At 35.9% G+C, this 20,099-nt stretch overlaps 2 protein-coding genes and 2 non-coding genes across 8 annotated transcripts; 3 read left to right on the forward strand and 1 right to left on the reverse strand.

Annotated features, from left to right (window-relative positions):
- The first annotated feature begins 5,947 nt into the window (after nucleotides 1-5,947).
- Nucleotides 5,948-12,055, forward strand: LOC132114615 (properdin-like). 2 transcript variants are annotated; one of them, XM_059522827.1, is made up of 11 exons: nucleotides 5,948-6,027; nucleotides 6,246-6,322; nucleotides 6,569-6,713; nucleotides 8,429-8,595; nucleotides 8,681-8,851; nucleotides 8,927-9,121; nucleotides 9,204-9,377; nucleotides 10,538-10,729; nucleotides 11,306-11,417; nucleotides 11,620-11,731; nucleotides 11,824-12,055. In XM_059522827.1, exons 2-11 carry the CDS (start codon nucleotides 6,268-6,270, stop codon nucleotides 11,830-11,832), a joined length of 1,332 nt encoding a protein of 443 aa, XP_059378810.1. In that variant the 5' UTR covers nucleotides 5,948-6,027; nucleotides 6,246-6,267; the 3' UTR covers nucleotides 11,833-12,055. The 2 variants fall into 2 exon arrangements, with proteins under 2 accessions (XP_059378810.1, XP_059378811.1); XM_059522828.1 differs by having other exon boundaries at nucleotides 5,970-6,032; nucleotides 6,239-6,322.
- Nucleotides 12,056-14,635: 2,580 nt separating this feature from the next.
- Nucleotides 14,636-18,311, forward strand: LOC132114613 (properdin-like). 4 transcript variants are annotated; one of them, XM_059522824.1, is made up of 11 exons: nucleotides 14,636-14,759; nucleotides 14,966-15,049; nucleotides 15,291-15,435; nucleotides 15,806-15,984; nucleotides 16,069-16,239; nucleotides 16,313-16,507; nucleotides 16,590-16,763; nucleotides 16,852-17,043; nucleotides 17,670-17,781; nucleotides 17,926-18,037; nucleotides 18,128-18,311. In XM_059522824.1, the coding sequence occupies exons 2-11, from the start codon at nucleotides 14,995-14,997 to the stop codon at nucleotides 18,134-18,136; spliced, it is 1,344 nt and encodes a 447-aa protein (XP_059378807.1). In that variant the 5' UTR covers nucleotides 14,636-14,759; nucleotides 14,966-14,994; the 3' UTR covers nucleotides 18,137-18,311. The 4 variants fall into 4 exon arrangements, with proteins under 4 accessions (XP_059378807.1, XP_059378806.1, XP_059378808.1 ...); XM_059522823.1 differs by having other exon boundaries at nucleotides 14,643-14,754; nucleotides 14,973-15,049; XM_059522825.1 differs by having other exon boundaries at nucleotides 14,643-14,754; nucleotides 14,973-15,049; nucleotides 15,818-15,984.
- Nucleotides 18,312-18,644: 333 nt separating this feature from the next.
- trnar-acg (transfer RNA arginine (anticodon ACG)) lies at nucleotides 18,645-18,717 on the reverse strand. The gene has a single exon. It is a non-coding gene; the product is annotated as a tRNA-Arg (tRNA).
- Nucleotides 18,718-19,218: 501 nt separating this feature from the next.
- On the forward strand, nucleotides 19,219-19,294 carry trnas-gga (transfer RNA serine (anticodon GGA)). The gene has a single exon. It is a non-coding gene; the product is annotated as a tRNA-Ser (tRNA).
- The last annotated feature ends 805 nt before the right edge of the window (nucleotides 19,295-20,099 follow it).

The following is a 20,099-nucleotide window of genomic DNA, read 5'->3' on the forward strand; positions in this document are numbered from 1 at the left end:
TAAGGCCACTGACCTTAAAACGCAAAAAAATCAATTTAACCACATATAGTACAACCGTATTGAAAATGTATAAAAATGTGTATAGAACTAAATACGAGTAGAACAATGCACCTCTATAAACTATTTTTCTGATTGAGTGTGTAACAAATTTCCCACTCTGTGGTTTGACGTATGACCTAATCACGTGATTGGCGTTTGTCCAATGACAGCTCGAGCAGAAGGCTTTGGTTCAGAGTCTGTTTTCCTTTACAGGTTTTTTTTTAACCATAGACAGTTAAAGACATGCTAAGAAAAGAAAAAAGCATGGCGTGAATGTTACGTAATAAAAGGTGGTTAGATTCCGCCAGTAGGAGACAGAGGAATATTAATGAAGCTGTATGAATCATAAATGTTATTTCCCGTTAGGGCTGAAATCGTACCGAGACGGACTAGTTGCTTTGAGCAACTGGAAAATTGCATGTAATAAATTTTGTTAAATGTTAACAAATGATCTCAATTTAATACATTAATATTATAATAATACTCGTAATTGAATGTTTTTTGTAATTTATAAAGTGTTCCTCTAGATGGGGCCATTAGGTCGGAGTCAACTGTAAACAGATGGACTTCAAGTTAAATATGATGGTGTATCACCAAAGATATTTACCTGCCAACGAGACGGGAGTAATAGATATAGAATAGATCAAACACGAAGTCGTTCATTTATAATATTGTCTTCTGTTACAGCCCTCAAATCTCACCTTGAACTTAGAACACAAAGCATTTGAGGACAGGTTTGTGCTCAGGTTTTTACAATAGGTTATACAAACCTATTGCTCTCAATGAGGATTTTTAATAATAAAACTACACAACAATTGCAAAAATGAACATGAAATATTGACAATAAATGCAGATGTTGGCCTTGTGCCACACCCACGATGTAGGCTATTGTGGGATGGAATGGATTTAAACATGGCAATATAATTTCACTGGTAACATAAAGTATAATCAAATCAGGTCTAATATTTTACAGTATATCATACAATGGGCGAGAATGCACAGTTTGTGAGTCACAGGCACTCTAATCCAGCAAAAATTTGTGGTGCTTTCAGATTCCACATGAGCAGTGTTGGGGAGGAACTACATGTAATGGAATTATGTAATTTAATTACAAAATAAATTTAATTTTAACCATTTACAGTTACTGAGAAAAAAATGTATAATTAATGTACATTTACTTACGAAAATGTTAACGATTACAAAGGGGTTTACATCTGAATTTGTCCACACACACACACACACACACACACACACACACACACACACACACACACACACACACACACACACACATATTTCATTGATTTATTTCATAAATTGCATTGACTCTAAAGTATGAGACATCAATGTCGCTTGCTTATTTGAAAACGTTTTATTTCCTATTCAAGTGATAAAGGATTTTGAAAGTCAGACTAATTAAAACTCCAATTCCAGAAAAGTTGGGACATTTTGTGAAACGTCATAAAATCAAGAATACGATATGTTATTTGTTCATTCTCTTTATTTAATTGACTAAAGTACAACGTAATTTTATTTTGTAAATATGCAATATTGCAAATATTAATTTTGATGGCTGCAACATACTCCAAAAACGCTGGGACAGTTTATTACTGTGTCACATCAACTTTCCTTTTAATTACATTTAAATTGTTTGGGAATGCAGGTTACTAATTGTTAAAGTTTTGCAAGCAAAATGTTCATTCCGTCTCGCTTGATACAAGACTTCTGATGCACAGCAGTCTGTTATCATCAGTTTCTGATTCTCCTTTTCATGACTGGATATTTTCAAAAGGAGAAAGATGTAGACTGCAGGCAGGATTTGCTGGCAATTTATGTCTCTGTACAATTTCAATATATACCTCCATGTCAATGGTACCTTTGCAAATATGCCAGTCACTCATGCCATTTGCTCTGCTGCATCCCTGTATCCATAAAAGTCTGGATGGTCCCTTGGATCCCTGGGACTGAGAACTCGACATCCATTTTTCTCAGAAACCAGATGAAATGTGGACTCATCTGACCACAGCACACATTTGTCATTTTGACTATGTGAGATAAGCTCTGGCCCAGAGAACCCAGCAGCATCACTGCATAATTGGTGTATAGTTTTCTCCTATAGATTCGAGGTGCATTTATTCATGCAGCAGCAGACTGTGTTAAGTGACAGCGGTTTTTCTAAGTACTCCTGAGCCCACATGGTTATATTTAACACCACAGAATGACGGTCTCAAAGGTCATCTGAGGGCTCAAAGGTCATGCATACTCAACTGAGGTTTCCTGCCATGCCCTACACAGACTTGAGAGTCTTTTCACAATTATGTGTATAGTAGTTGGTGAAATACCTCAGTTCTTTGTGATTTGGCATTGGCATTTGGCATTATTAATGACACTTCTCTCATGAAATTTGTCTCAAAGTGATGAGCCATAATCCAGATTTGCATGCAAAGACCCAGAATAACACCCTCACCTATTACCAATTCACCTGCTTACTGTGATATTCTGTAATGGATACTCTATAACCTTTTCATATCCTTTCATATCCTTAATCCTTTTCTTATATTTCCAAAATACATTTAAGTTGGTCAGTGAAATTTTTGTAAATCTTTTCTGAAATAAGTAAAAGTGAATGTAGGTTAACCTTGTAAGGTTATGGAAGGTTAACCCTGCCTGGTTTAAATGTTTGAATATGACTAACTAATGTTGAAAACGTTAGAAATGTAGAAAAGTAATAAAAAATAATAAAATGTAATCAGTTCCATTACTTTAATAAAGTAAATGAAACAGTTACATTACTCATTACATTTTAATTAGGGTCATTTGTAATGTGTAACTTATTACATTTCCAAAGAAACCTTCCCAAAACTGAACATTAACCATAGTTATATAGATATTTTAGTTCATATCTGCTAAGAACCTAAATGTGATTGCACAATGCATAAAAATATGGTTGTGCAATATTCAGCTTGAAAAACCACTAAGCTGTCATTTCATGTAGCTGACGTTTTCTCTTTTTGGCTGTGGTTTGTTGTCAGTGCCGGCTAATGTACTGCAAACATGTCAATATGAAATGCCACTTAAGATGTTTTGAAAAAAAAACATCTTAAGTAGAATTAGATATATTTACATATACATGTTTACTGTTTAATGCAAGGGTGGCATGAATGCACTTAAAATGCACTTAAAACAAATAATATAATTTTATAAATAATGTTATGAAATTAATGTTTTCAATATAACATTTTGAACATAGGAATATGGAAAAAAATATGGGAGAAAAAATTAATTATGTTTAACTTTGAAACTAAAACTGTCAGAAGGTGGTGACAAGCCACACTGTAAAATCCAATAGTTTACCTTACTTAGATTTAATTAGTTATCTTTACTTAGTCGTTATACTTACTAGGTTTTATTAAGTTTTAGCTACTTTCAAGGCAAATAAAACAATTTACTTACTGTTTTGAGTGACACTTACTTAAAATATTCAAGTAGCCACAAAGGAACCAATGACATTAATAAACCAGTGAGAGGCAGCAGTGCACTAATATGTTGCTAATCGCCATATTTTTTTTTTTAGCTCACCATTATAGTGATTAGCATTCCCTTTGGTTGGGCATTTGAAACTTCATTTATGTTACTATAATTTTCTCTCTATTAATGGAGAAATGCATCATGAAATCAGAGTTATTTGATTTCAAAGAAAAGTAATAAATAGGTTGCTTTTATAAAATGACCTATTTTTTTAATTAAAGCATTTTTATGTATGTGTTTAATAATGACCTTTTTGAGATTTTATTTTTCATAAATACCTTGATATGCTTTTTATATAATCCTTAAATAGTGAGTGGTAATATGCTGAAGTCATCATGTGAATCACAACAATGGTAACAATTAAATTTAATTTATTTTCATTAATTGTAACAATAGCCATTTTATTTGCTCTTTTTGTTGTGCTACTGCTGACACAAGACAGCAAATAAAATTGTCAAATAAAAACAACAACTTTAAAACAAAGCAACTGCATAATTTATTCTGCGCAATGCATTCTGGGAGTCAGTGAGTAGCTATACTAAGTCATGAGTAAACCTAAATGAAAGGATCAAGTACCCCCTACAGTTCTTTTTTAGTTACTAGAACTCTTGTGTAAGTTAACTATACTAACTAAGCATTTGTCAGTACAACATACTATTCCTATTTCACTTTACTTAGTTTTTTCAAGGCAATCAGTTTGCATGCTTTTTTTAAGTAAGCCCAACTTATTAGATTTTACAGTGCACTGTCTCAAATGAGTCATAGAATCATTTAATTTGTTCACAGGACTGATTAATTAAGGAACAAAGTGACTGATGATTTTATGAGTGGGTAATATAGCCTAACTGAATCATTCGCTTGTTCAAAATATTGATTCATTCAGAAAGTGAACACCGGTGTTGCCCTGAGATGAGCCACAGTTCCGCTGTGGGTTTATTTGGATTTTTCATTAGTGATATAGAGCAAAAACAGACAATACAGTGTCTAAGATGCAAGTCACTTAATATTAACTTCTTGCTTCTGAGCTGTACAAAATCATGTGAGAAAACGGATATGTGGCATGAGAAAAAGAGAACAGAATGAGCTGAATGTGCCCTGTGTCCAGGGCCGGACTGTGACTCAATAATAATCATTTTCAGCCCTGAAGTTTCATGCCTTAGACCGACCCACTTTAGTTCAAAACTTACTATAGGCCTATTCAAATAATGTAATTAAAAACTCAGTCTATATTGGCCTATGTCTGCAATAGTAAACAGTTCCCTATAGCCTTGTAATTCATTGTATTTTTGCTCATATATCTTCAACAACTGATGTTTTTTTCAAGGTGCCTCTGTCCGGGGAGTCAAAAGATAATTACGTCATCATTAGGGTAAAACCCTATACAAAAAAGTCATTGGCTTGAGTAAATCGTACCATTATAGAATTGTGACTGCAAGTATAGTGTAAAAGGCTAATTTAGGAGGTGAAAATACGTGAAATTTGAAAGCATAACATATGAACGTCTATGAAACATCAGTCAATAAAGGTTTTTTTTTTTTTTACTTAAATTTTTGAACAAAAATTTTATTGCAAACATGAATGAATGCAAATGCATATTTTTCAATTAAAGGACACTTAGAGAGTGTGGGATTTGTACTTAGGTGCAATTTTAAGAATTAAGTTTTTTTTTATGAAAAATATAGTCTATTTTTTCTCTATTCAACAGCATTAACTTACAATAGTGAAAGTCCGGTCAAAGCTCTTCTCTAGACTTGATGCTTTCCTGCTTTGCTGGATGTTGGGCTTTTGATCAGTGGTTTGTATTCGGCCATTTGGAAACATCAAAATGCGTCGCAAATGACCGGCCCACCGGTTTATATATATATAAATGCCGGTATAAGCTAGTCCACTGATTTTTGATCAGAAGTTTTGACACGACAGAATGTTTTTAATGATAGTTTCTAATGAAATTTGAAATTTTTAATTTGCTGTTTACCCTTATGTAAAATGGAAAAATCCTGCGGAGGTCTTTTGTTGAGATATTTTTTGTTGTACTGAACGCCCCCTACCACTACCCCTAAAAGAGGGAAGAAAACACACACACACACACACTTGGAAGGATCGCATAAGTTTGTTTTACATTCAGCTATTATGCCGTTTTTATCTTAAATAATGTTATATGCTTGTTGGTGGGTTAGGACACTTGAAAGAATTTAGAGAAGAGCTTTGACCGGACGTAACTGTGCTCAACAACTGCGCTGAACTCTTGAAGGAGTGGAACTGAAACTATTTGATTATTTTACAAACCAGCAAGTAATTCTGATGAATCTGCAAAATCATTATGGAATAAAGGAAGCAGGAAACCTCTTTCACAATGAAAATGTCCTGTTTTTATAAACAGCTCTCTTGGGTTGTTGAGGCAGGGTGAAACACACCACTCTCTATCACAGTCTCTAAATCTGCCACAATAAAGGGAACTGTGTAAGGTAAGTGGCTAAATTTTATATTGGTTCAAATATTAAATTCATAACGTATGAACCTCTGAACCCTTACTTTGTATGATCAATTCATTTATATTACTCAAAAACCCACACACACATTTGTTTGTAGTTTCAGTTTTTGTTTTGGCTAGTCATAATTTTTAAATGTTTTTACTTGCATTAATTTTATTTACAAGTACTTCCACTTTCAGAATCAAGCATTTCTGTCACTGATTCAGCCATGAATCTGATCGTGTTGGGGATTGTGCTCCTCGGGATTTGCGTCCAACAATCAGGTTTTAAATGTTTTATGACAATATATAATTATTCGGTCATATCTAAATGAATATTAAGCAAAAATATGGCTAGCTTACCAAACACTTTCTCAAAAACTTTTTCTAGCAACTTTATCTTTATCTTTAATGAAACAACAGAATAATAAAATTTGTTTATTTATAAATCCTGGTCATCTGTGCCATAACATATATCAGGCAATAAGTGTAACAAGTATTTTATTTCATTAATTTGGTTTGTTTCTCAAGTTTCGCAGAAGGTGGAGTGTTTTTCATCATTTACCCTGTCCAGTGGGAAATGTGGTAATCTTTTGGGTGAGGTTGAAAAAGAAGACTGTTGCTTGAACCCCAGCTATGGCTTCAAAGAAGCAGATGGTGTTTGTAGGTCCTGTGGGTAAGCTTCATTGATGTGATACTTATAATGTTCATGTCCAAAAACCTGTTATGATATATGTCACATTGAGCTACATTATTGTTTATTAAACAGATGATACTTTTAAGATGGGAGAACTATTTCCTAACATAGTAAACTTTTCCATGAAGCTTATTACATGCAGACATGCCCACAATGTGCACATCTCAACATCCAACCGTCAGCCAATGCAACCAAGTCGCCTCCCTACATTTTTTCTGTTACATTCTGACAGGGATGGACTGGGAATAAAAAACGGCCCTGGACTTTGACTAAACTCGGCCCAAAGCAATCGGCGCGCGGAAACTCGAAAACAGTCTGTCTGCGCCATCTTTGTGTACTGTTGATTTAAACACTCAACTTAAACACTCTCTGTACTGTCAGGTATTTTGTCTTCTTCTGAGGGTGGTTTGACAAAAAAAAATCTGACTTGGGGCGCTTAAAAGTAATTTAAAGTTGAGCTGGAGTGAGTGTCTTTCTCTGCTCTTGGTCTAAGATCAACCTGAATAAACAAATTATGAAATGGATAAAAAAAAAAACAGGTTTTATTCCAAGATAGCATGGAATAGATTATATAATATGCTGTTATAACAGCATATTATACAATCTATTCCATGCTGTCCTAAAATGAATTTATTACTTAATAATCTTAATTTATTTATGCAGTAATTAATCTTACTACACAAATAATAATACCACATCTAAATGAAAATACACCATTACAAATGTAACTTCTGTATTCAAAATCTTCAAAGTTTGTAAGCATTAACTGTAACGTTACCAACATTTTAAAAAGTAAAAGCACAAAATATGTCTTAATATTAGCTAGCCTACTGCATGTGGCATTTTACAGCTAAAATGTTGAAGTTTAGCTGTTTTAACTACTGTAATCATTAAAAATCATCCCTAGCAAGTAACTCTTTCTCCTCTCATGTTCCATACTTACTGTATTTTCCGGACTATACAGTAAGTCGCACTTTTTTTTCATAGTTTGGCTGGTCCTGCGACTTATAGTCAGGTGCGACTTATTTATAAAAATTAATTTAACATGAACCGAGAGAAATGAACCAAGAGAAAACATTACCATCTACAGTGGCGAGGGGGCGCTCTATGCTGCTCAGTGCTCCTGTAGTCTACCACTGAAAAAACAGAGCGCCCTTTCGCGGCTGTATACGGTAATGTTTTCTCTTGGTTCTTGGTTCTTGGTTCTAAATAAATGCGACTTACAATCCATTGCGATTTATATGTTTATTTCCTCGTCATGACGTATTTTTGGACTGATGCGACTTATGCTCAGGTGCGACTTATAGTCTGAATGAGGTGATGACTGCGTGCGTGGTGGGTGGTAGGCTGGCCCGCCGGCCGTCCTGGAGTACCAGCCATTCTGTGATTCTCCAGATCACACAGATGGCCAGTCCGCCCCAGCATTCTGATGTAGATCACAATATGGCAGAGATGATCTGTTGCTACTTCCATTAAATCACAACTTTAAAATAATGCAATGTTAATGGTCCTTTTTTGTGGAAACCTTTATAAATAGTTATGCATTTTTTGTGAAAAAAATCACCAATCATCATTTCATGTTTCAGATAATTTAACTCTGAAGGCTACTGAATTAGCTGAACTGAAATAAATGAGATCAAATGCATAAAGCACATCACTTAGAAACATCTTAAATGTTGAATGTTGACCTCCAGGCGGGCGGCATGGTCTGAATGGACTCCCTGGGGCGAGTGCTCAGTGAGTTGTACAGAGGGAGTCAGTCAAAGGCGACGATCGTGTCACGGAATTGGCAATTGCCCAGATCCTGAAAATCTGGGAAAGGTTCAAACTAAACCATGTGTGAAAAAAGATTGCTGCCCAGGTAAAAAGAACATTTAATTAACTGTTACATTTAAACATAGAGGTTTCTATGTCCTTTCTCATGTTTCTGTATATATATTGTTCAGTGGAAGGTGGCTGGTCAGAGTGGGGGAAGTGGCAACTATGTTCAGTCACATGTGGCAATGGAATTAAAAAAAGGCGAAGAACATGTTCTGAACCCATTCCACAATGTGGGGGCTCCTGTAGTGGTGCAGAAGAAGAAATCACCCCTTGCTCCACTGAAATAATCTGTCCGAGTAAGCATAGTTTTCTATTTTCTTTTTTTACCGAAGAAACTGAAAATTAAGAACATGCTCTCATTTGATGTCTAGCTCATGGTGGTTGGTCCAGTTGGGGAAGTTGGGGTCCATGTCCAGTTACTTGTTTTTATGAAGGACGCATTCCTCAAAATGAACTTCGTAAAAGAACATGCACCAACCCTACTCCATCTACCATTCCACGTGGCAATGCCTGCGAGGGCTCTGACACAGACAGCCGCCTTTGCAGCGGTCTACCGTTCTGCCCAGGTCCGACATTGTTTTCTTCTATAAAACAGCCAAACATACAAGAGGATTTTAGTAACAAGAACTTTATTTCTCTGCTTCACAGTTGATGGAAACTGGGGCTCTTGGGCAGGTCACACACCCTGCTCTGTGACGTGTGGAGTGGGTCAACAGACTCAAAGTCGGATTTGTGATTCTCCTAAACCAGCACATGGTGGAAAACAGTGTCGAGGTGAAGAGCAACAAACTGGTATCTGCATCATTCCTGTCAACTGTCCAAGTAAGTATAGTGACAGAATGCTAAATTTTAGGGGTGTAACGGTACGTGTATTCGTACCGGACCATTTTCGGTACAGGGCTTTCGGTACGGTGCACATGTGTACCGAATGACCGAATGCAATATTTCGTGCGTGGAACATAGGTACATTTTCGTGTTTCCAAACGAACATATTAAGTGGCGGAAGTTTCCGCGTTCAGCGCAAATCCCGCCCTGCAGCTGATTCTAAGGCCGGTGACACACTTGCTGCGTGGAGTGAGCGTTGCGTTTCTGCTGCGTGTCAGGTTGCGTGATGACTGCCTTGCGTTTTCTGTGTCTTTACACACCAGAATCGTGCCTGACACGGCGCTGGCGCGTTGCTGCTACTGTAGGTGACATAGAGGGAGACCGCCGACAGACCAGGATCTTGTCTTCACGACAACAATATCTATACTTCATGTTGAGCATAAATATAAAGCCTACTGATAAAGGACACCGTCAACAGTATTGACGGCAAAATAGACTATGTTTGACAGGTGCAATATGCCATTGTGTCACCGGCCTAATGTTTTCAAAAGGCATCACGCGAGTGTGAACATCACTACAACTAGGAAAAAAAACGATTGTAATTCAAACGCAGCTCCCGTCAGCATTTAAACAGACCTTTGCTCTTAATTCCGATCGGTCCAACGCAATAACGAAATCTGAGCAGGTCTAAAAACTGAAACTGTTGATGCTGCAACTTTACACTTTGGAAAAGTTATATATATATTTTTAAATATGAGCAGGCCTACATAATGCTGCACTATAATCATAGTTATTTATTTATATTTTTCATTATATTTTATTATATGATATTGGTTTGAGACTGAGAGTATTTTACTTAGTGGAGAACTTTGCAGCAGTATTTTATTTCTTATTCTTTTTTAATTTTATATATATTTTATTAAAAAGTATTTAAAAAAAGTGTAAACAAATTGTTAAAAAAAGTTTATAATGAACAACCTGCAGTTTAATGTTTCCATTTCTTTCCTTTACTGTACCGAAAATGAACCGAACCATGACTTTAAAACCGAGGTACGTACTGAACCGTGATTTTTGCGTACCGTTACACCCCTACTAAATTTATCTAAAAAAATTATTGTTTACAATTGAACACTTTTCTTTTTGTCTTTTTCTCTCAGTAAATGGGATGTGGAGTGAATGGGGAGAGTGGAGAGATTGTAAACCACCTTCCACTAGAAATATCAAATGCATAAACAGGGAGGGAAAACGAAGGAGGGAGAGGGACTGTGTGGATAGAAAATACAATGGAACCCCATGTGATGGAGAGATTGTTCAACATGGCAGGTGCTATAACATAGAAGGCTGTAAAAGTGAGTGCAAACTAAAGTCATAGCTGTTTGAAATTGCATTTCTTTCGATCATTTGGTTAAAATTTATTTTACAAAATAAAAAATTATGCTCTATATAGTATGAATATGGGTAGTATGAACAAAACTCAAACATACTACATCCATTACAAATACTCTTCTGTGGCTTCATGGCACAATAAAGTGTCCATTGGATGCCCATTTCAGAAACTCAAGAGAAGTAGTAGGTCATTCAGGCACTTTTTGTCTACTGTTTTTTGAATACTACAATTTTGGACATACTACCTACTACTTTGGTTGTACTGTTTTTCGCATTGGGTTGTATTATTGTATAGAAGGCATATTCAAATAGCATAAGCTACACAAATGCAAAGCACGCTCATTTTTATTGTTTAGCATAAAAATGTGTCACATTTTGTAAATCGAGTGCTTAAAGTTTGTGCACTTCAAACAAATTGTGAATGATGATGCTAGATGATGGTTGTTCCTAGTTTCAGACAAAATGAGGATTTTTCAAACCATTGCAGGTGTAAGGTTTTGTAGGTGTAAAGTAACAAATAACTCTCTGACTGTGTTCAGTGAAAGGCGTCTTGTCAGAGTGGAGTGAGTGGAGTTATTGCACACCTGATTGTGGGTCAAACTCTACACAAATAAGAGAAAGAAAGTGTGTTGCTGACATCAGTTCATACAGGTAGGAGAAAACCATTTCATGCTACTAACTGAAATAAGACTTTGTCTATAATAAATCATATAATTATGCAATTTCATTGCACTGTAGGTTGGTCATTGTTTCACAATCATTTTAAATATTTAAATATTCGTAACATCTAGTCCTAGGAAGCATACATTATTCATTATTAAATATTATTATTGCTTTTATTTATCTCCCATAGCTCCCAAGACCGCACTATGTTTGCAGGGAATCCACATGTTAAATGTGACAATCTGGAAACACAAACAGAGAGAAAACCATGTAAAAATGTTCCTGAGTGCATGGATTTTGATGTAATGTTATGCTCAGAGCTTATGTATATTCATCTTTACTAATTACAAATTGAATACATTTGAATTTTAACAATATTCTTACTGTTTCCCAGTATGAATGAGCACAGAATGCAGAGTAGTTGTTGAAGACAAGAAGACCAGTTGCTGTACACAGTACCTCACCAGCATTTGGAAGAACCTCAGCAAGCTGTTCTCTTATGAAATATGCTACTAACAGAAAAATACTTGGTTTGTCAGCCTTTGTTATATGGACTGGATTGATTGCTGATTAATTCACAAATTTGTAAACTCTGCTTTGTTGTCACAATAAAGTATTAAAATAAAGCAATTTGATGTAGTATATGAGATCAAATAAAGTTTGCAAAATGTATGAGCGAATACCTCATGAATTCATCTTCAAAACCACGTTTTTGTCTAATGCCGATTCACCACAGTAAACCTATAATAAGTGCTTTTGTTTGGACTATTGTAGCCTGGTCTGGTAGTCACTGCTGTGGAGTAACAATTACCTGCATGAATCACCATAGACAAACTTAGAGAAGTAGCCTCTGTTTTAATGTTTTTACACGGGACGCGTGCAGTTCTGTTTATTAACCACTACAGCGCCAAAAGTTAGATAGTGTTGCTTTAAACAAATGCAGAAAAGATACAAGCCAGCCAGGAGTCGAACCTAGAATCTTATCCGTATTCAGACGCGTTATCCATCACACTACTGGCCCTGTAAAAAATTTGGGGGCCGTGTGACCTTACCTTGTACGACGGAACTAGTTTTGTTATTTTGAAGACTGATGCGACCACAGGAGGGCCTAATTGATGGCCTAACTGAGATTCATTTCAGAAAAGTATTTTAATCTTAAACAATTATTTTTAGTGGCATAAGCCATAGATACCTTCAAAATGTCTCACAAGAAAGAACCCTTTCTTTAGCAGTAAAATCAATAGAGAGTATAAGTGTTTTGTAACATGAATGGATATAACAAACTGCCCGTGTTCCTCATTTTGAGAAAGAAATGGGCAAAGGGAAATTGTTTTCTTTGAGTTTAAGATAATGGTAGTTATTTGAATGGAATGCTTCGAACTGGAATCATGGCTGAATATCCCGGGATGTTCACTTCACAGGCCACTTATGCTCCAACAGAACAAACGTCTGAAGCAATAAGACAAACTGTTGAATTATACAGTCTTTTACCCGTTGCGTTGTGTTGCATCGCGCCGCGTAAACATAAAACAATGCATTTGTGATTGGAGAAAAGACAAACAACAAGAGCTACTCTACACTGCTCAAAACTCACGTTTGAATCATCAGTGTTAAATCCTTAAATATTTAAATGTACGTTACTTACAGGCTGTGAGTCAGAACAGCCGGCATTGTAGCCTTCTCTCCCAGGATCAGGAAGCAGTATTCCATAAAACGGCTGCGCACATCTCAATATTTGGGTTGAATTGTTCTGGAACAGTGTTATAATTACAGCTTAACCACTGGTTTCTAGTTGTGTCCTCTTTTGGAAGACCAAACAAAGTAGTTTCGCATTCACAAGGAAATACACAGTGTCTCTAAGCGAAAATAAAAGTTAAACCTTCTTTCTTTGCATGAATATTTGTGCGCTTTATGCAAATCTCCCCACATTATGATGTAGACCTGTGGGGCATGTTTGGGGTGGTTGACTTAACTTTTATAAATAATCATTTTAATTTGTGACTCTAGTCTTTGCAACTTTACAGATCTTCTTTATGCACCAAGAGCTTGTAACAAAAGAGAAAAGGAAAAGTTTGAAATCGCATATTTTTTTAAGCTCAAGTTGAAACAACTTTCTTTCCCATTCCTTAATTTTTCTGTAACAATCTTGCTTACATATCCCAAAACTACACAAAATCAGATTTTTAATCCAACCAATGATGCTTCAAAGACTTGACATTTTGCATGCCATTTTAAACACAATATATTGCAAATCTACACATTTCTTTCAGCAAAACAAGCTCAAATGGCCTATGCTGTTACAAGAAGCAACATAATATTAACAACACCATAATAAATTCATAAATAAATAAAAACTTTTCATAATTTTATTTTGAAAATATCTTCATGCCTAAGCAGGTTTCTAATGACTACCACATCAAGACGCATATCCATATCCACTTACGTCAATTAGTCAGGAAAGCAAAAGCTTTCTCTTGGTAATCATCACTTATCCGAGTGACCATATTTCATACTCTTAAAAACCAGCTCGACCAGCCAGTTGGGAGTCTATTGCTGATCCAAGATGCTCTACTATCTTAGACCAGCTGGAAACCAGCTACCATGTTCCAAAAAAAAAACAGATTAAGAAGAATTTCCAGCAGGGATTGCATTAAAATCTTTGTGTGTGCAAAGAAAGATCATTGATCAATTAATATTCAGTGAATTTATTGTATAAATAGGAGTATTGCAAGCATTCAAACTCTCCAAAGCAAATCTCTCCATGGGTTTGAGTAAAATACTATCATACAGAACCAAACTAAAATTAGAGAAACAAACATACATGTATAGACAATGCTGACTAACAGGACTCATCACTGTTCCACTTTTCAGGAAAATCACTTTTTAGTCCATGTGCAGAGGTCTATCATTTTAGCACTTAGAAAAAGAGAAAAGAACACTTGGACGGATCGCATAAGTTTGTTTTACATTCAAACTTGATTTCAGGTATTATGCCATTTTTATCAATAAAAAGTAATGTTATATGCTTGTTGGTTGGTTAGGACACTTGAAAGAATTTAGAGAAGAGCTTTGACCGGACGTAACTGTGCTCAACAACTGCGCTGAACTCTTGAAGGATAGGGAACTGAAACTATTTGATTATTTTACAAACCAGCAAGCAATTCTGATGAATCTGCAAAATCATTATGGAATAAAGGAAGCAGGAAACCTCTTTCACAATGAAAATGTCCTGTTTTTATAAACAGCTCTCTTGGGTTGTTGAGGCAGGGTGAAACACACCACTCTCTATCACAGTCTCTAAATCTGCCACAATAAAGGGAACTGTGTAAGGTAAGTGGCTAAATTTTATATTGGTTCAAATATTAAATTCATAACGTATGAACCTCTGAACCCTTACTTTGTATGATCAATTCATTTATATAACTCAAAAACCCACACACACATTTGTTTGTAGTTTCAGTTTTTGTTTTGGCTAATCATAATTTTTAAATGTTTTTACTTGAATTAATTTTATTTACAAGTACTTCCACTTTCAGAATCAAGCATTTCTGTCACTGATTCAGCCATGAATCTGATCGTGTTGGGGATTGTGCTCCTCGGGATTTATGTCCAACAATCAGGTTTTAAATGTTTTATGACAATATATAATTATTCGGTCATATCTAAATGAATATTAAGCAAAAATATGGCTAGCTTACCAAACACTTTCTCAAAAACATTTTTCTTCCAACTTTATCTTTATGGAAACAACAGAATAATACAATTTATTTATTAATGCATCCTGGTCATCTGTGCCATAACATATATCAGGCAATAAGTGTAACAAGTATTTTATTTCATTAATTTGGTTTGTTTCTCAAGTTTCGCAGAAGGTGGAGTGTTTTTCATCATTTACCCTGTCCAGTGGGAAATGTGGTAATCTTTTGGGTGAGGTTGAAAAAGAAGACTGTTGCTTGAACCCCAGCTATGGCTTCAAAGAAGCAGATGGCGTTTGTAGGTCCTGTGGGTAAGCTTCATTGATGTGATACTTATAGTGTTCATATCCTGTCATATCCTCAAAACCTGTTATGATAAATGTCACATTGAGCTACATTATTGTTTATTAAACAGATGATAATTTTAAGATGGGAGAACTATTTCCTAACATAGTAAACTTTTTCCATGAAGCTTATGACATGCAGACATGCCCAAAATGTGCACATCTCAACATCCAACCGTCAGCCAATGCAACCAAGTCGCCTCCCTACATTTTTTATTTTCCAATAATCTGTTACATTCTGATGTACATCACAATATGGCAGAGATGGTCTGTTGCTACTTCCGTTAAATCACAACTTTAAAATAATGCAATGTTAATGGTCCTTTTATGTGGAAAGCTATATAAATAGCAATGCAACATGGTCTGAATGGTCTCCCTGGGGCGAGTGCTCAGTGAGTTGTTCAGAGGGAGTCAGTCAAAGGCGACGATCGTGTCACGGAATTGGCAATTGCCCAGATCCTGAAAATCTGGGAAAGGTTCAAACTAAACCATGTGTGAAAAAAGATTGCTGCCCAGGTAAAAGAACATTTAATTAATTGTCACATTTAAACATAGAGGTTTCTATGTCCTTTCTCATATTTCTGTATATATATTGTTCAGTGGAAGGTGGCTGGTCAGAGTGGGGGAAGTGGCAACTATGTTCAGTCACATGTGGCGATGGAATTAAAAAAAGGCGAAGAACATGTTCTGAACCCATTTCACAATGTGGGGGCTCCTGTAGTGGTGCAGAAGAAGAAATCACCCTTTGCTCCACCAAAATAATCTGTCCGAGTAAGCATAGTTTTCTTTTTTTTACTCACTGAAGAAACTGAAAATTAAGAACATGCTCTCATTTGATGTCTAGCTCATGGTGGTTGGTCCAGTTGGGGGAGTTGGGGTCCATGTCCAGTTACTTGTTTTTATGAAGGACGCATTCCTCAAAAAGAATTTCGTAAACGAACATGCACCAACCCTACTTCATCTACCATTCCACGTGGCAATGCCTGCGAGGGCTCTGACACAGACAGCCGCCCTTGCAGCGGTCTACCGTTCTGCCCAGGTCCGACATTGTTTTCTTCTATAAAACAGCCAAACATACAAGAGGATTTTAGTAACAAGAACTTTATTTCTCTGCTTCACAGTTGATGGAAACTGGGGCTCTTGGGCAGGTCACACACCCTGCTCTGTGACGTGTGGAGTGGGTCAACAGACTCAAAGACGAATTTGTGACTCTCCTAAACCAGCACATGGTGGAAAACAGTGTCGAGGTGAAGAGCAACAAACTGGTATCTGCATCATTCCTGTCAACTGTCCAAGTAAGTATAGTGACAGAATGCTAAATTTATCTAAAAGAAAATGTATTGTTTAAAATTTTACACTTTTCTTTTTGTCTTTTTCTCTCAGTAAATGGGACATGGAGTGAATGGGGAGAGTGGAGTAATTGTAAATCACCTTTCGGTAAAAATATCACATGCCAAAACATCAAGGGACAACGAAAGAGATTGAGGGATTGTGGTGATAGAAAATACAAAGGAACCCCATGTGATGGAGAGATTGTTCAACATGGCAAGTGCTATAACATAGAAGGCTGTAAAAGTGAGTGCAAAGAAAAGAATTACGGAATACACGAGACAGGAAATTTGAACCCTGATTGGTTTGAACGGCAATACATTTGGTTTAAAACTTACTTAACAAAATTAAAAAAAACTATGCTCTATATAGTATGAATATGGGTAGTATGAACAAAACTCAAACATACTACATCCACCATGTTGTTGTTGCCTTTCACAAATACTCTTCTGTGGCTTCATGGCACAGTAAAGTGTCCATTGGATGCCCTTTTCAGAAACTCAAGAGAAGTAGTAGGTCATTCAGGCACTTTTTGCCTACCGTTTTTTTGAATACTATGATTTTGGACATACTACTCTTTTGTCATAGTGTTTTTCACATTGTTGTATTATTGTATAGTATTGTAGCTAGGCATATTCAAACACAGCATAAGCTACACAAATGCAAAGCACGCTCGTTTTATTGTTTAGCATCAAAATGTGTCACATTTTGTAAATCGGGTGCTTAACATTTGTGCACTTCAAACAAATTGTGAATGATGATGTTAAAGATCGGTTGTTCCTAGTTTCAGACTAAATGAGGATTTTTCAAACCATTGCAGGTGTAAGGTTTTGTAGGTGTAAAGTAACAAATAACTCTCTGACTGTGTTCAGTGAAAGGCGTCTTGTCAGAGTGGAGTGAGTGGAGTAATTGCACACCTGATTGTGGGCCAAACTCTACAAAAATAAGAGAAATAAAGTGTGTTGCTGACATCAGTTCATACAAGTAGGAGAAAACATTTCATGCTACTAACTGAAATAAGACTTTGTCTATAATAAATCATATAGTTATGCAATTCAATTGCATTGTTTCACAATCATTTTAAATACTCTTTTTTTTTTTTTTTATCTCCCATAGCATCTCCAATAGCATCCAAGACCGCACTATGTTTGCAGGGAATCCACATGTTAAATGTGACGGTCTGAAAGAACAAACAGAGAGAATACCATGTAAAAATGTTCCTGAGTGCATGGATAACAATGTAATGTTATGCTCAGAGCTTTTGTATATTCATCTTTACTAATTAAGTCGAATACATTTGAATTTTAACAATATTCTTACTGTTTCCCAGTATGAATGAGCACAGAATGCAGAGTAGTTGTTGAAGACAAGAAGACCAGTTGCTGTACACAGTACCTCACCAGCATTTAGAAGAACCTCAGCAAGCTGTTCTCTTATGAAATATGCTACTAACAGAAAAATACTTGGTGTGTCAGCCTATATGAGATAAAATAAAGTTAGCAAAATTTTTATAATGATCGAGTACATCATGAATTCATCTTTAAAACCACGTTTTTGTATTATCACAAATCACCACGGAACACTAATAATAAGTGCTTTTGTTTGGACTATTGTAGCCTGGTCTGGTAGTCACTGCTGTGGAGTAACACTTACCTGCGTGAATCGCCATAGACAAACTTAGAGAAGTGGCCTCGGTTTTAATGTTTTTACACGGGACGCGTGCAGTTCTGTTTATTAACCGCTACAGCGCCAAAAGTTAGAAAGCGGGGCGCGTGCAGTTCTGTTTATTAACCGCTACAGCGCCAAAAGTTAGAAAGTGTTGCTTTAATCAAATTCAGAAAAGATTACGAGCCAGCCAGGAGTCGAACCTAGAATCTTCTGATCCGTAGTCAGACGCGTTATCCATTGCGCCACTGGCCCTATAAATTGTTTGGGGGCCACGTGACGTTATGTAGTATGACGGAACTAGTTTTGTCATTTCGAATACTGCAGCGCCCTCCTGCGGTCGCGTTTGATGGCTTCATTGAGATTGCCTCATTTCAGAAAGGTAACAATTACACTCCGAAAAAAATAAATAAACAAAGGAATCATAATAATTTATTCCTCACAAAAATAACTAATTTTATAATGGTTACTTTGGTGAAATTAGACACCATCGATAATATCTGCAGCCGGTCGACAAATACGACCACATGAGGGCGCAGAAGTCTTCGAAATAAGAAACACAGCTATAAACTGTGTAAACGTCATGATCGTGTGAACAAGCCTTTCAATTCATTAAAATGATTTATAGAGCCATTATTAAGATTACAAGCTGTAATCATCGCCTATGTCTGCCTAACTGATTACATGACGTTAACTAGGGGTCTTACAGCTGTATACTACTGCCATATGCATATTCCAAAAATTTGTATTCTATCCGCCGATATAGCTCAGTTGGGAGAGCGTTATTAAACTGGAGATTTAAAGGTCCCTGGTCCGATTCCAGGTTTCGGCATTTTAATCTAAAACTGTTATTTTTAGTGGCATAAGCCATAAGCCATAGATACCTTCAAAATGTCTCACAAGAAAGAACCGTTTCTTTAGCAGTAAAATCAATAGAGAGCAGAGGTGGGTAGAGTACCCAAAAACTGTACTCAAGTAAAAGTAAAAGTACTTCTAGAAATATTTCCTCAAGTAAAAGTAAAAGTACTAGTCTTGAATAGTTACTTGAGTAAGAGTAAAAGAGTATCGGATAAAAAATCTACTCAAGTAGTTAGTTACTAGTTACTTTGGGTCATATATACTGAGCCTATTTTTATTTAGATATATAGATAAAATGTATGTAATGTATGTGTGCGTGTATAAATGTATATATTTCATCAGCCTTTACTCCAATTTGTGTAATTTATTATAAAACCCTGTCTGTTTACTTAAGTAACAGATATAGGTGTCATACCATAACATATTTTTAATATGACTGACTTTATATTAAATGTGAATTTAACATTGAAAGTTAATGTGATATAAATATTGCTACTAATCTTTCATTGTTCAGAAAGAGAGCAAATAAAATTTACATTATTAAAGATAATTTTCACAGACAGTCTAGATTTCAATCACTCTCAGAAACTCCCATTAAAATCACTGAAACTGTTAACACTGTGAAATCAATATTTAATTAAAGATTCGTACAAACATCTGCACTTTGTTGTTTCTGACGAGAGAATTCGCCAGAAAGAGGTATTCAGTCAGTGAGCGAGTGAAGGAAGAACCGGAATTTCAGCGATGACTCATCTGAACACCTCTGATTGGCCAATGCT

This window comes from Carassius carassius, chromosome 34, assembly GCF_963082965.1.
Source record: "Carassius carassius chromosome 34, fCarCar2.1, whole genome shotgun sequence".
NCBI classification, from domain to species: domain Eukaryota; kingdom Metazoa; phylum Chordata; class Actinopteri; order Cypriniformes; family Cyprinidae; genus Carassius; species Carassius carassius.